This window comes from Phytophthora infestans, genomic scaffold (genome assembly GCF_000142945.1).
Source record: "Phytophthora infestans T30-4 supercont1.10 genomic scaffold, whole genome shotgun sequence".
NCBI lineage: Eukaryota > Oomycota > Peronosporomycetes > Peronosporales > Peronosporaceae > Phytophthora > Phytophthora infestans.
In genome coordinates, this window is record NW_003303749.1 from 1,291,773 (window position 1) to 1,304,681 (window position 12,909).

Here is a 12,909-nt window from a genome sequence, read left to right on the forward strand (position 1 = left end):
TTTTGAGGATGTACTGTACTTGTTAGAATAGTAGTTGGGAGAGCGACGTGTCGTCTTGTAGAGCTCGGGAGACTTCAGACTTTGCCACGCACGACGAGAGCTTTGTCGTCCAAAATGTGCGAACGGACATGGCTGCAGCGGGACGAGAGGCTTTGTTGCCGTTCTTGTTGCCTCCTTGTTTCACGAGTGCGTAGCAGTCGAGTGACATCAGATGTGTCTGCAGTTCTTCGCGCGACAAGCGAGGGATCCAGGTAGTTTGAGGCTGGCTACGTAGACGTCCGAGTTCTTCGCTGACCTGGTTCATATCGCACTGCTGCAATGTCTTGACGCCGCTGTTGTCAGTGCTACCAGGGGCGAGCGCTGTGATCACGTAGAGTAGCACTTTGGCTTGTCTTGGTAGCTGCTTGATTTGCTGGACAATCGGAGACGACAACATCGACGTCACGCACTGGAACACGTCACGCATCATGACCTTCGCTACAATTGGCGCCTTCTCGATGTTGCTAGAGCGTTGAAGCGCATGACGAGCTGATTGCTGGAGTAAACTGATGGCAAGACGAGCGTCACCGTCACGAGCTGCCACTTTTCTGGCGACAAGTTCAAGTGCACGGGGCTCAATGAGCTTGTACGCTTCAGTACCATCCACGCTTAATGGCAGTGCGCTCTGCACGTAGCTCTGCATGATCAGCAATAGATCTTGGTGCGTGTAGGAGCCGAAAACAACTCGAGGGACGTGCGAGTCGGTAGAATTCTCACTAGTCACATGAACACGCGAGACTTGCTCGTACATGTCGACACCGTTCATGATGCCCAAGAACTTGACGTTATGAGGTGATGCAGCAGCCCATTGCACGAAAAAATGGAGCACTTCCTTGACTGTCGGCTGCATTCGCACGGGAAGACGCAGCAGCTGATCCACTTCGTCCAGCACGACAACAATCGAGTATTTCTTCGCTTTCGATCCGTCATGTTGCATCGCTATGAACCTGTTCATCTCCAATGGATCCAGTCGTTCGGGCACTTTCCAGCTTGTTGCATTTTTCACCTGTTGCATCACTGCGGCGAACAAAACTGCGGGGTCTGTGAACGTGCTGCAGTTCAGTTTTACAGAGATCTTGTTGCTCTTCACAGCTCGCTTCCGCTTCAATGTTGTAGTTTCTGCTGATTCGTAGCCCTGTTGTATCAGTAGTTCATTCACTGACGAACTCTTGCCAGTTCCTGGGGGACCAATGATGAAGAGACTTCCACCTTCCTTTGCATCGCCTTTCAAGACGTCACGGACGATCTGGTGCTCCTTGGCACGCCCGACAATTGGCCGTTTTTTGCATAGCACCTGACCGGAGCAGATACGCTGTAGCACTGCATTGGGGTTCTCAATGGGCTTTGAAATTACAGGCTCCGGGTATTGAAGAGTCCTGCATGGAATCACGCGCTGGACGCCACTCGATTTGGTTTCTGTGGGCTTCTCCGTGGTCTTGTGGATGCTCAACGTGGGGGTACGTGGTTTAGGGAGGTGCGGGGTCAGCAGCAAGGGGGACGCGGAGATATCGTCGGTCTTAAGCTTCTTCGATGCCGGCGGACTCAATGGCGCAGAGGAGGACGCAGCCTCAAGCGCGCGGAGACGGCTTTGCAACTGCTGCGCCAGTTCTGACATGTTTTGACGCTTCTGGGCTCGCGTACGCATTGTAAGTGGGGGGGGGGCGCACGGTACACTAAGACACGGACAACACGACGACACAGAATATACTTCCGTTCTGGGACGCAAATTCGATTGTGAACGTGGTGATCGAATGGCGCCAAGTGCAAAATGGCGCGAAATTGGTTTTGGCGAATAGGAATGAAGCATTTTTCTGCTTTTAATATTTTGGACAAATGAGAGGGAGAGGGTAGTTAACGATCTTGAACAACGCATAAGTGTGGAGCATGACGGCAAAACGCAACCAGGTAAAGTAGATTTTACATGTATTCTCATAAGTTACGATGTTCTGAGCTCGAACTGGTGGTGATGTCGATCCGGCCAGAATTTCAGCACGTTTCGTCTTCACCTCTATCGTCCTCTGTGGTGACAACAAGTTTTATCGTCTCAGCAGAGGTCAGCAGTTTAAGTCGCTCGATGCGCGACGTCAGCAGCGGGTGTGAAGTGTCGCCTAAGTAATTGCCTTTGTCAGTGATCATTCGTGTCTTAAGCACTGAACGCATCTCGCAGTTGCGAGACAGTTTCCGCTCGAAGCAATTGATGCCGCCTCGTGCAAAGCCACTCTCGGCTGCCACCTGATCGGCTTCGTGCTCCAGACTCCAGGACAAGTACAAGTTGCCACCAACGATACCCAGCACGCCAATGATTCCCGCAACGAGTTTGTTCGGGATCTTGTGGATGGCAACGCAGCTACCCACCAGCGATGCCGGAAGGAAGGCACCCGTGAACATGGAGTGGTTCTTGGCAATGTGAGCACTTTCGTGTGCTAGAACGAAGTCAATCTCGTCGCGCTTGGGAATGTCGTACTTTGCATGCAGATGTGCCGGCGCATAGAAAGCGTCGTACAGCTCCATGGGCAGCACGATGCATGCTCCACGCTGGCCAACAGTGAGGTTGGCTCCCATGGAGGCACCGGCGGACTGCTCGCCTACGCGGATGGAGATTCGTTCCGGGTTCTTTACGCCCACACGGGCTGCGATTTCCCGCACATTGATGGCAAACGGGTCGTTGCGGTCGAGTTCATGGGCGTCGAGACCTTGTGCCAGTCGAAGCGAGTGTGTACTAGTGGGCTCTGCAATCGGGTACGACGCGTATCCGTACAGCAGTAGCGCCGACGCGCCGATGAATCGCTTTGAGTATAGCGCTGTCGACATGAGTTTGATCGCCGCTCTGGTAGCCAATTTCCAAATGGGCTCAGTGGCATCGTCAGGAACTTGGGGTGGTATCCGCATGGCGATCGTATTGCAGTGCGTTTTTTTCGGGGGTCACCTTCGTTTGTCTTTGCTTCACGTTAAATGACAGTAGTTCAGTATGCTGCTCGCCTTTGCTGCCGTCGATTTGCTGTTTCGTGTCTCGAGCGCCCGGGTCTTCAACTCGGCAGAAATCCTTGCTCGCCGAGATGCTTGTCACAACGTCAACCCGTAGGTTGTCTGCAAGTTGTAGGTGCCGCTGCAAATAACCCCGTGGGGTTCCTGTGGAGGTTTGGAAATTTCAATTTGGCCATGCGCGACGTTCCATGACGCTCGTCGTCCAGTTGATGGTGCGTCGACATGTACCGGTAATTGCATTGGCCTGAAACGGCCGGCTTTCCTACTGGTGGAAAAACAGTTTGCTCGCTGGGATTGGCTGTAAAACCACAGGACATCTCGGTGGTCGAGACTGCAGTTTCTCCACGATAAGTAATTATGTCATCCTCCTCGCTTTGTGGGTCTGCTGCACAAGAGGATTCTCAACGATAACTTTGCCACCCTAGTTGTGCTACAGTAGGGAGTAGATAGACACACCCACAATGAAGCCTTCACTTTCTGCATACGCTTGACAAGAATTCCAAGTGGTTCCACGACTTCGAACGTCGTTTGCCCACGGCTACATTTATCTCCATCTCCTAGACACCTACGGCCGCTGCTTTCCTACATACCGAAAGTCCTGCTTACCATTTTTGCAGAACGGACAGTGCTTGTTCGGTTCATAATCGGGGGAGTGTTGATCTTCTTCGGTCAGCGGACTGCGGCACGTAAAACAGGATTCTACCGCCGCCTCGGTGAGGTCTGGCTTGAGCGCCACACGGTCGTCGAAGATGTAGCAGTCGCCCTTGTAGTGTGCGCCGCCCACTTTCTCAAAGTATTTGAGAATACCACCATCCAGTTGATACACCTCCTTGTGACCGTCGTTCAGCAAAGCATACGACGCTTTTTCGCATCGAACACCACCAGTGCAAAACATTACAATCGGTTTCTCCTTGGGAACCTGTTGTAGCTGCGCCCGTGCTTCCTCTGGAAACGCGCGGAAGCTTTTGATATTCAGGTCTACTGCTTTCTCAAACGTACCCAGTCTCACTTCGTAATCATTCCTAGAATGTTGTAAACACCGATGTCAGCCCTCAGCATAACAATCTAATATCTCGCCACCGTACCTCGTGTCCAATACTACCATATCCTTGCCATCATCCATCCACGTCTTGAACTCTTCAGCGGAAACGTGTGCTGCCAGTCCGTCCACTGCTGGGTTTACTTCGTTCATTCCCATCGAGATCACCTCCTTCTTGACCTTCACCAGCATCCTCGGTAGCGTCATGCGATCGGAGTACGAATCTTTAAACTCCAAGCCACGGATTTCCGAGTGAATGCTAGCAATTGTGTCCTTCATGGCCTCCACAGCTTCTGGTGTCCCCGATAGCCGAATGTTCACTCCTTCAGTCGACAACAAAATGGTCCCACGAAGTCGGTCCTCACCGAACTGCGCTGCCTTCAGCAGCAGTTGCTGCTTGAGCTCGGGCAATCGTTTCGCATCAAACACGCAGAACCCATAGGCCGACGAGTTCACGAACGACGCCTTGTATGGTTCGGCCATGGCTTAGCTGCAGCCTTGTATTTGAGCTGCTTTATTTAAAAAAAAAAAAAAGCCAATAGCCTCCCCAATAAAAGCCTCTTCCGGTGTCAAGGATACCGTTTATTAATAAACCGTTCTCCCTTTAAAATACCGGTATATAAAAGAGTACCTCACAGGATACTCACCAACTCCAAAGTAAGTATCAATGTAGGTAGACAAAGGACTCTTTATAATGGGACCCCGCGAGTGGATGGAGACGCCAAGCGTCGTGTTGGACGAGAAGCGTTTGCAGCGCAACATCGAGCGGATGCAAGCGTTGGCGACGGCAAACAATGTGAACCTTCGCCCCCATGCAAGACTCGAGAAATCGCAGCCATGCAGTTGGCCTCTGGAGCTTGCGGTCTCACCGTTTCGAAGCCATCCGAAGCGCTGAAATTCCTGCACGGTGACGTTCCAGGTCTCAAGAGCTTAACTCTAGCGTATCCAGTGGTACAGTCCAACAAGGTGCAAGAGGTTCTCAAGGCGGCGCAGGCAACTGGTGTGGAGTTCTTGCTGACTGTGGACAGCTCGGAAGGGGTTGATGCTGCGCAGAAGGCAGCTGAAGCCTGTGGCTGTACGTTGAACCTGCTGATCCATGTTGATGTGGGTTACCATCGCGTGGGTGTTGAAGAGAATGATCCAAAGCTGCTGCAACTGGCGCAACGCATTGACAAGACGAGTAGTCTGGAGTTTCGCGGGCTCTTGTCTCATGCAGGGCATGTCTACCGTTGCAAATCGGTCGCGGATTGCTCCGAAGTAGCAGAGACGGAAAGGCAGATTATGGTTCGCATTAAGGACAAGCTGGAGGCGAACGGAATCGCTGTTCGGGTCGTATCTGTGGGCAGCACTCTGACGGAGCCTGCACGCAAGAGCTTTGCCGGAATCACGGATATTCGTCCTGGAAACTACGTCTTCTTGGACCGCACTCCCGTGCGCATGGGGCTGTTTTCGGTGCAAGATGTGGCGTTGACTGTTCTGGCCACAGTCGTGAGCTCGAACCAGTACAATTTTATTGTCGACGCTGGGTCGAAAGTGCTGAGCTCGGACGGAGCTCGATCGGCTGGTGAGTTCGGCTCGTCGTGCTTCGGACTCGCCTTTTACGAAAAGGATTTTGGGCGTGTGGTCAAGGAGCCAATTCAGAACAAGACTGTCCTTGACGACGGCGAAGAGCTCATCTGTTTCGAAGTGACGAGCCTTTCGGAGGAGCACGGGTGGGTGAAGAAGATCGACGGTATCCCGTCTCCTGGAATTGGTGAGCGCCTCGTCATTATTCCCAACCACTCCTGTGTGGTGTCCAACCTCACCAACAAGTTTTACGTCCAAGGCGAGCAGCCAAAGAGCTGGACGCTGTTGTCTCGTGGGTGCACACAGTAAAGTAGATTTCCTTTGAAGTGGGCTAAGAAGTCAGATCTCATCGACAGATCTCTACAACCGTACCTGTTCTTTAAAGGCAGGTCGCAGTAAAAAGCCGCTAGAACCATTGCAACTGAAGGTTTTGAACGAATTTGCGGTTCGAATGCTCTTCCATGCGCTGCAGCAACTCCTCCGTCGTTTGTGGGAGTTTACTATTCGCACCGCCATCTTTAGCTCGAAAATTCGCCAGCATCTGAGCTGTTGCCGCCTCAATTACTTGTAATTCTTTCTGGTGTGTCGCCATGTAGTGGTCGAACGCTTCGGATTGTACATGAGATTCGTGTAGTGACTGTATCCACTCGTCCCTAAAGGCAAGCTTCATAAGATGTCTACGAAACGAAGATCGCAATACTTTGGAGACCATGGCCCTGATCGCTGCGTTCCCCGCGTCTGATACTTCCTGATTTCTAGCAATACTTTTATAGTAAGCAGCACTTTCAGCTTTGGCGTTTGGTGGTACATCCACGTCGTAAGAGCATATCTCGGCTTGGTCGCTGGCATCACGCGGTGAAGCATTTGTTGCGATGAGAACAATACCAACTCACCGAAGCGTGGCTGAACTACGACACGTGATTTAGGAAACGGATAGAGCACAATTTCTCCTCCATCTTCTGGTTTCCACTCTTCATTCAAGTAAAGCACTGCGGTGACACATTTGCCGTCGCCCCCGTAAGTGTCGAAGTGCATGGGGAAACATCCTCGTCCAGCGTTGTGCTGCACCTTCACCATGTGACCAGCCAGTCCCAACCAACCCGGCAACGCTTGATGTAGCGAGCCAAACACCACTTGCTGCTCGAAGAAATCCCTCAAAAATGGCACGGACGACTGGTCTCGAATGGCATCCAGTGCAAGCTCCGTCTCGAAAATGTCGTGCTTTTCCAGCAGCAATGTATTGGCTGCTAGCTTATTCCCATTGTCCGCGTCATTCAATAGAATGTGTGTTGAATTTGGATACAATTGGTCACTCGTATGCAACAGATTCATCTCATCGCGAAGGTGGCGGAGATACTCGACTGGGAAGGCGTCGCGGACCACGTAGTAGCCATCTCCAAGTAGGCCACTAACCAAATCGGACGTCACTGACACTTCCCAATTCGTGTTGACACGGTTTTGAGCTGGTGCCGGCGATTGCAACGATGAAAACGGCGAGTTGCGGAGACGCGGGAGCAACCGCCGTGACACGCTAAGCATTTCTGTGGTTGTGTTTGGTGGCATAATAATAACCGATTTAATTTAATATATTAAAGAAATAAAATATAATGCAATTATCGGAAAAATTACCGTATTGATTTAATAAATTCTTAAATTTTAAATGTAGCACACCTACGAGTTTTCTTACAATCATTCGCGCCCGGAGGAACTACGGTACATGTAGTACATTTTATTACTTTCGAAGCAATATTGTTTATCCTGCCGTAAGCTGGTGTCAAGCAGCGTCGCTGCTTCGCTTCCCTTATCAATTGACCTCACTTTAAATATGGAGCTGCGTGTGCAGCGAACGACCCATACTTCCCTACATTTCTTGAAATTTCAGGAAGGGCTAATTTCGCTTAAAAGGGGTCACCCGTATCCCGATACGAACCCGTTCGATGAAAGCGACAGACTCTCTTCTGGGCCGCCACAGCCTCGGAGTATCCCGACTCGAGGAGAAGATACGCCTGTACTGTAATAGGTCTCCTCCTTTGATGTCGAATGTCAGGCAAAAGTGAGCTTTCTGATAAACTTGACAAATACGCGATTGAAAATGTTTAAGTGGGGTTTGGTATGGGGAGTTGATGATTTTTAAGTCGGAAAATAATACCGCTGCTATCGCGACTTGCAATTCGCGAGCGAGAGCCAGCTTTGTCCACTTCAACGCTCAACGAGCGCGTGTTGGCGACGTCGAAGGAGCGCATATCCGGCGATCGGTATTGTTATAATATCTCTTTTCATGCATCGAGATGATGGCCACCACTCTGGCACTGTCGCCAGCAGTTTGATGGCGAGCGTCGATGTTGGCCGGTTCACGTAGAAGTAGGGGAATCAACGGGTCCATTGCTATGTGATGACCACCATTTAGCAGTTGAGGAGAATGAGAAGATCTTGATCATTGCAATTGCATGCACTACTGTACCGGTAACAGCGTGTGTACCGCGAAAAGAAAGGGCGCTTGAGGAAGTTGCCTTTACAACATATTGAAATATCAGTTAAATGATTGGCCAAAATCCAATCTCTTTTTCACCCAATCGAGATATTTTCTTCCGTTCCATTGGTCGAAACCTCGTCACCCTCGTTTTTGACTTTGAGAGACGGAAAATTCCAAGTCGCCGACTACCTGGTATCAAACCGAAGACGTCCTCCAGGGCGCAGACAACGTCGCTGTCCCCCCCCCCACCCCAACACACACACTAGCGTCTCAATCTCCGTATGGCGCACGACCGCGCAGCCGCTGTGACTGCATCCACAGCGCGCTCGGGGCCGCCGCTGCTTGTGGCGCGTAACTTGCTACCCTCGTCCGCCAGCAGCAGCAGCGTCAGCGCCAGTACCACAAGCGTCATGAGCTCATCCTCGTCCTCCTCAGTCGCCACTATGGGGGCACGGAGTGCCAGAAAGACGAGACCGCAAGTATGTGGGGGACGCCACCGTCACATCGACGTCATCCTCCACGCTGTCCACTGCGTCCTCAGTGGACGTTTCGTCCACCGCCACAACTGAAGCGGCCCGACGCGCGCGACGTCATACGCACCACAGCCAGCCAGACCACGATCCGAAACGTGACAGACGACGAGGAGCATCCTCACCGCATCGTCACCATAGTAACAGCCAGCACAGACGTCCACGGTCGAGAGACGCCGGTCCGGGAGACTCTATGGTATCAGATGCCAATGCCGACATTGGTCCGGAGAAATTTGCATCTAAAGTGCTTGCTAGGACGCATACAAAGAGTGTGGCGTCAATGGAGTCACCACCAGCATCACCTGATCATTATTCTTCCTCGTCATCGGGCGGACAGGGAAGTGACAAGGAGGAGATGGTCGGACAGGCGGATAAACAGAGGCAGCAGGTAGCAATGAAACCTTCGAGGATGGTCGTTAAACGACGAGCTACAGCTCCTGCCAGCAGTAATAGTGCACATCGACCGTCGACAGGACCTACACCCGTGCCATCGTCACCTGCTCGTCAGCCTTCGAGGAGTGTGGGGAAGCCAGGAACAACAAATAGCCCACGTGTTGGAGCCGGTAGTCCGCCAGTTGGAGCAGCCAGTCCCGGACGCTCTACTAGCAGCTTGGAGAGGTGGCAAATTCGACTGCAACGAACCGCTTCAGGTAATTCTAGCGGCACAGATGACGAACGTCACGGACGAGAGCCTTCATCCTCTAGAGGGTTATATAGTAATCACCGTAGTCGTCAACTCATGGAGAGTCCACCACCGCCAGACCAGGCAGCAGCTACTAGCCGAACACGTGGAAGTGACTCCCCGTCTGTCGATCAAGCGAGAACGCGAGCAAGAAGCACGTCAAGAGGCTCGAGACAGGCGTCACCAGGTGGAAGTGGAGGGCTACCGCCGCCCCCACCTCCATTATCACTTTCAACAGACGGACAGGGCTCCACTACTCCTCGGACGTTGGCTCGAAAAGTCCCACAGTTTGACGATGATGCTACAGAAGAAGGAGATGATGACTCTACGCCGAAAACTCGACCTGTTCGTATTCGTTACGAGACTCCGGAGCGTGGTATGGGCGGCAAACGCGAGATTTCTCACGCTTCGCTCGGTAAACTCATCGCGCGACTCACAGATGCTCATCAGTATGATACAGAGTTCCGTGACGTGTTCCTGCTGACGTATCGCTCGTTCTGCTCCCCTTACGACTTTATCAAAAAGCTGTTGAAGCGATACACTGCGGTATTGTCACTTTGTGGGATTGTTGATCCAAAGACGATTGAAGAAACGCAGCGATTACTGGACCAAATCACTCTGGAAGAAGAGAACGAGCAACGTTCGTCAAACTTGACGTCAATTTCTACTGCAAAGTCTGATATCAACAGTGGAATGGAGGCCAACGTGTCGATCATGCGTCTACTTAGTGTACTCAAATTCTGGATCAAGGAGAGTGGCTTTATTGACCAAGACCTCATGAATGATCGGAAAGCGCAGAAGAAACTTATGGCATTCTTGAGTGAAATTCAGAACACGTCGCCCATCCCATCGATTCGTCGACACGCTGAGAATTTGCTGCGGACAGTGGCCCAGTTGCTCTCAGTGCAGAAGCAAGCGCAACAAGCTCAAGCTCAAGCGCAGACGAAAGCTCAATCGCAAAGAGGACCTGCTAAAGTTCCTCCTCCCCCCGCACTCGTGACCTCTTCATCGACGTCAGCTGTACCGGATTTTTCGAGACCAGGTGGTGACGTCGTTCAAGACCCTCAAAGCGCTGTAGCTCTAGCCATGGCACACCAGCTGAGTGACCGCGGAGCGTCACATGTGCGGATGCGCGCCCAAGCAGCCACGAAACTGTCTTTACCACGATCCTCTTCAGACCCCAAACGTGAACGATCCATGGTTAAACTTCGCACGAAGAACTCGAATGGTGACATTTTCCAGCTCCGCAGTCGGTCGATTCCTACCGGAGCAGATGATCAAGCCGTAGCAGCGGCAGCGACGAGAGATCGGATGCTACGCAATGGCGCGCAACACGTTGCTGTGCCTAGTGCTGCTGCTGTGGCTCCAAAAATCGCGCGAGGAATCACCACTGGTAGTGCTGAGGCTGCCATCAAAGCTAATGCCAATGACACTGGCGCAGGAGGCTTCGATGAGATTATCCAGGATACATTGCAACGTGCACGACTCACAGCGGCATCTCGCAAGAGTGCGCGGATCAGCTATGACAACGTGGAGCCTTTGTCTGGACTTTCAGCGCAGGAGCTGGCTGACCAACTTACGCTCATGGAGGCTGACCAATACTTCTCCAAGTTGAACCCGCGTGAGCTGACTAACAAGGCGTGGACACGGGAGAATAAACACCGAGAGGCTCCGCATGTCATGGCGTTGATCGAGCTCTTCGATGCGACTGCGGAGTGGGTGTCTAGTGAGATTCTGCACCCGCAACTACAGGCTGTGGAACGTGCCAAGATGATCACGCTGTTCATTGATGCAGCGGATAATTGCTACCAGATGAACAACTTCAACACGCTCTTTGAGATCACGACAGGACTCTCAGCGCCGTGTATCCGACAGCTGAACACAACGTGGAGTCTGGTGACTGCAGCAGCGCTGGAGAAGTACCAGTGTCTCCAGCAGGTATGCTCGCCCGATGACAACTACCGCAGTTACCGTCAAGCGTTTGCATTGGCGGAAGGACAGCCGCGTCTGTCATGTTGGTTCATCCTAGTCAAGGATTTGTTTACGTATGAGGAGGCGATGAAGTCAATGGAAGACGGACTGGTGAACTGGCAGAAGTTCCGTCGAATCTACCGAGTTATCAGCGAGTCCTTGGACCGACAGAATTTCAATTATGTGCCACCTAATGCTGGGACAAGTGCTGGAAGCAACGGTGCTAGTACGGGTGGAGTATCGAGAAAGGGGCGAGGTATTTTACGGCACGACAGGAAGAACCAGATCCACATTCGGCATCGGATCGACACGTACGTTGCCTGTGGATGCTTGTTGGGTATTGTTGTTGGCAGATCGACCTGACGTTGTTGTGTTTTTTGTGTGACGATGTGTAGTATCAGGAAAGACAGCTCGGTGCTGTATCTGCTGGCACGCAACGCCAACACACAAGAGAGTATTCTGTTCGTAAACAGTCTGTCGGAAGCGGGTTTCCTGTAAGAAGACGAGAACACGAAGGAAGCCACGTCGATCCTGCCTTTCATAGTGTACAAAATGTTAGCCAAAGGCTGCGACGACTGGAGTCAGCCCTTTGAACGGAATGCAGAAAAAAGCAAATAAATCGTTGTGGAACCTCTGGCGATGCGCGTTGGACGGAGACCTGGATATGCAGTGTACAAGTATCGTACAAGAGGAGTGTGGCCTCCAGTTCAGCTCAGTCTGTGCTGGAGCTGTAATCGTCCGCCTCCCCTTTGTCTTTGACCTGTGCGTCTGTTGCTCTTGCGTCGGCTTCTGATTTGCCTTTCTTCTCACCCTGTTGCTCTTCATCCGATGAAAGCTTTCGTTTCGCACCAGCCTCGTGCTTCTCCGTCTCCTTGTCGTGCTCTTTGGTATCCGTCTTGGCGTTCTCTTCCTCTTCAGTAGTGCCAGTCGGGAGTCTTGCACTGTCCAACAGGGCCTTGACTGAGATCCCCACACGAGCGTCACCCTCGTCCAGGTTCATCTCCGCTTGACAAAGGCGCCACTTGTACAGCTCGTCCAAGAAGTCATCTCGGTCCAGATCTTTTGCTCCCAGCCCCATTTTATAGTCCATGGACATGCCCAGATCCCACATTTTGAAGCCTGCCAGATACAAAAACTTACTCAGCGCATGCAGCTGCACTGTGCCTGCTCCATTAGCCCGACTAAAGCCTGTCAGACTTGTGTAGACACTGCCCACAGTGTATCCGAGCTCTCCTGCGACTAGCGTGTCCGTGGTCGTGTCATAAAGCTCAACCGTGAAGAAGCGGACCTTACAGCCAGGATAGAGCTCTACACCGTCGTTTCCAGCTTGAAATAAAGTCTTGAAGCTCTCGACAATAGGCGGATATAGCCACGGAATGCCGTGCTTCTCGTGGCAGCCCTCCACGACGCCGTTAAAATCGCGATTAAGTACGAACTTGAACTTCTTGGCACGCTTACGCACGATTTTAGGGACGTGCTCGGGTGCGTTGGCCTTGATAAGCAGCACACAACGCTGACGGTGCAGTTTGGGCAGTAGGAAGCATTTGTCCTGGAACTCCGAAGCAATGGGTAGGAAACCCTCGTACATGAGGTGGCTCAACAACAACGGGTCAAAGTGACGAGA

At 52.0% G+C, this 12,909-nt stretch overlaps 7 protein-coding genes across 7 annotated transcripts; 2 read left to right on the plus strand and 5 right to left on the minus strand.

Moving 5' to 3' along the window:
- Positions 1–22: 22 nt before the first annotated feature.
- Positions 23–1,763, minus strand: PITG_06936 (uncharacterized protein; the record flags this gene model as incomplete). Its single annotated transcript, XM_002904867.1, has 2 exons — positions 23–613; positions 671–1,763. The coding sequence occupies 2 exons, from the start codon at positions 1,682–1,684 to the stop codon at positions 23–25; spliced, it is 1,605 nt and encodes a 534-aa protein (XP_002904913.1).
- A 262-nt stretch (positions 1,764–2,025) lies between these two features.
- Positions 2,026–2,928, minus strand: PITG_06937 (metalloprotease family M48X, putative; the record flags this gene model as incomplete). Its single annotated transcript, XM_002904868.1, has 1 exon — positions 2,026–2,928. The coding sequence occupies one exon, from the start codon at positions 2,926–2,928 to the stop codon at positions 2,026–2,028; it is 903 nt and encodes a 300-aa protein (XP_002904914.1).
- A 661-nt stretch (positions 2,929–3,589) lies between these two features.
- Positions 3,590–4,546, minus strand: PITG_06938 (uncharacterized protein; the record flags this gene model as incomplete). The annotated part of the gene is made up of 2 exons (XM_002904869.1): positions 3,590–4,046; positions 4,110–4,546. The coding sequence occupies 2 exons, from the start codon at positions 4,544–4,546 to the stop codon at positions 3,590–3,592; spliced, it is 894 nt and encodes a 297-aa protein (XP_002904915.1).
- Positions 4,547–4,757: 211 nt separating this feature from the next.
- Positions 4,758–5,938, plus strand: PITG_06939 (uncharacterized protein; the record flags this gene model as incomplete). The annotated part of the gene is made up of 2 exons (XM_002904870.1): positions 4,758–4,859; positions 4,907–5,938. The coding sequence occupies 2 exons, from the start codon at positions 4,758–4,760 to the stop codon at positions 5,936–5,938; spliced, it is 1,134 nt and encodes a 377-aa protein (XP_002904916.1).
- Positions 5,939–6,295: 357 nt separating this feature from the next.
- PITG_06940 (uncharacterized protein) lies at positions 6,296–7,168 on the minus strand (the record flags this gene model as incomplete). The annotated part of the gene is made up of 3 exons (XM_002904871.1): positions 6,296–6,377; positions 6,438–6,941; positions 6,987–7,168. 3 exons carry the CDS (start codon positions 7,166–7,168, stop codon positions 6,296–6,298), a joined length of 768 nt encoding a protein of 255 aa, XP_002904917.1.
- A 1,215-nt stretch (positions 7,169–8,383) lies between these two features.
- On the plus strand, positions 8,384–11,783 carry PITG_06941 (uncharacterized protein; the record flags this gene model as incomplete). Its single annotated transcript, XM_002904872.1, has 3 exons — positions 8,384–8,526; positions 8,570–11,596; positions 11,681–11,783. 3 exons carry the CDS (start codon positions 8,384–8,386, stop codon positions 11,781–11,783), a joined length of 3,273 nt encoding a protein of 1,090 aa, XP_002904918.1.
- Positions 11,784–11,997: 214 nt separating this feature from the next.
- PITG_06942 (uncharacterized protein) lies at positions 11,998–12,873 on the minus strand (the record flags this gene model as incomplete). Its single annotated transcript, XM_002904873.1, has 1 exon — positions 11,998–12,873. The coding sequence occupies one exon, from the start codon at positions 12,871–12,873 to the stop codon at positions 11,998–12,000; it is 876 nt and encodes a 291-aa protein (XP_002904919.1).
- Between the last annotated feature and the right edge of the window lie 36 nt (positions 12,874–12,909).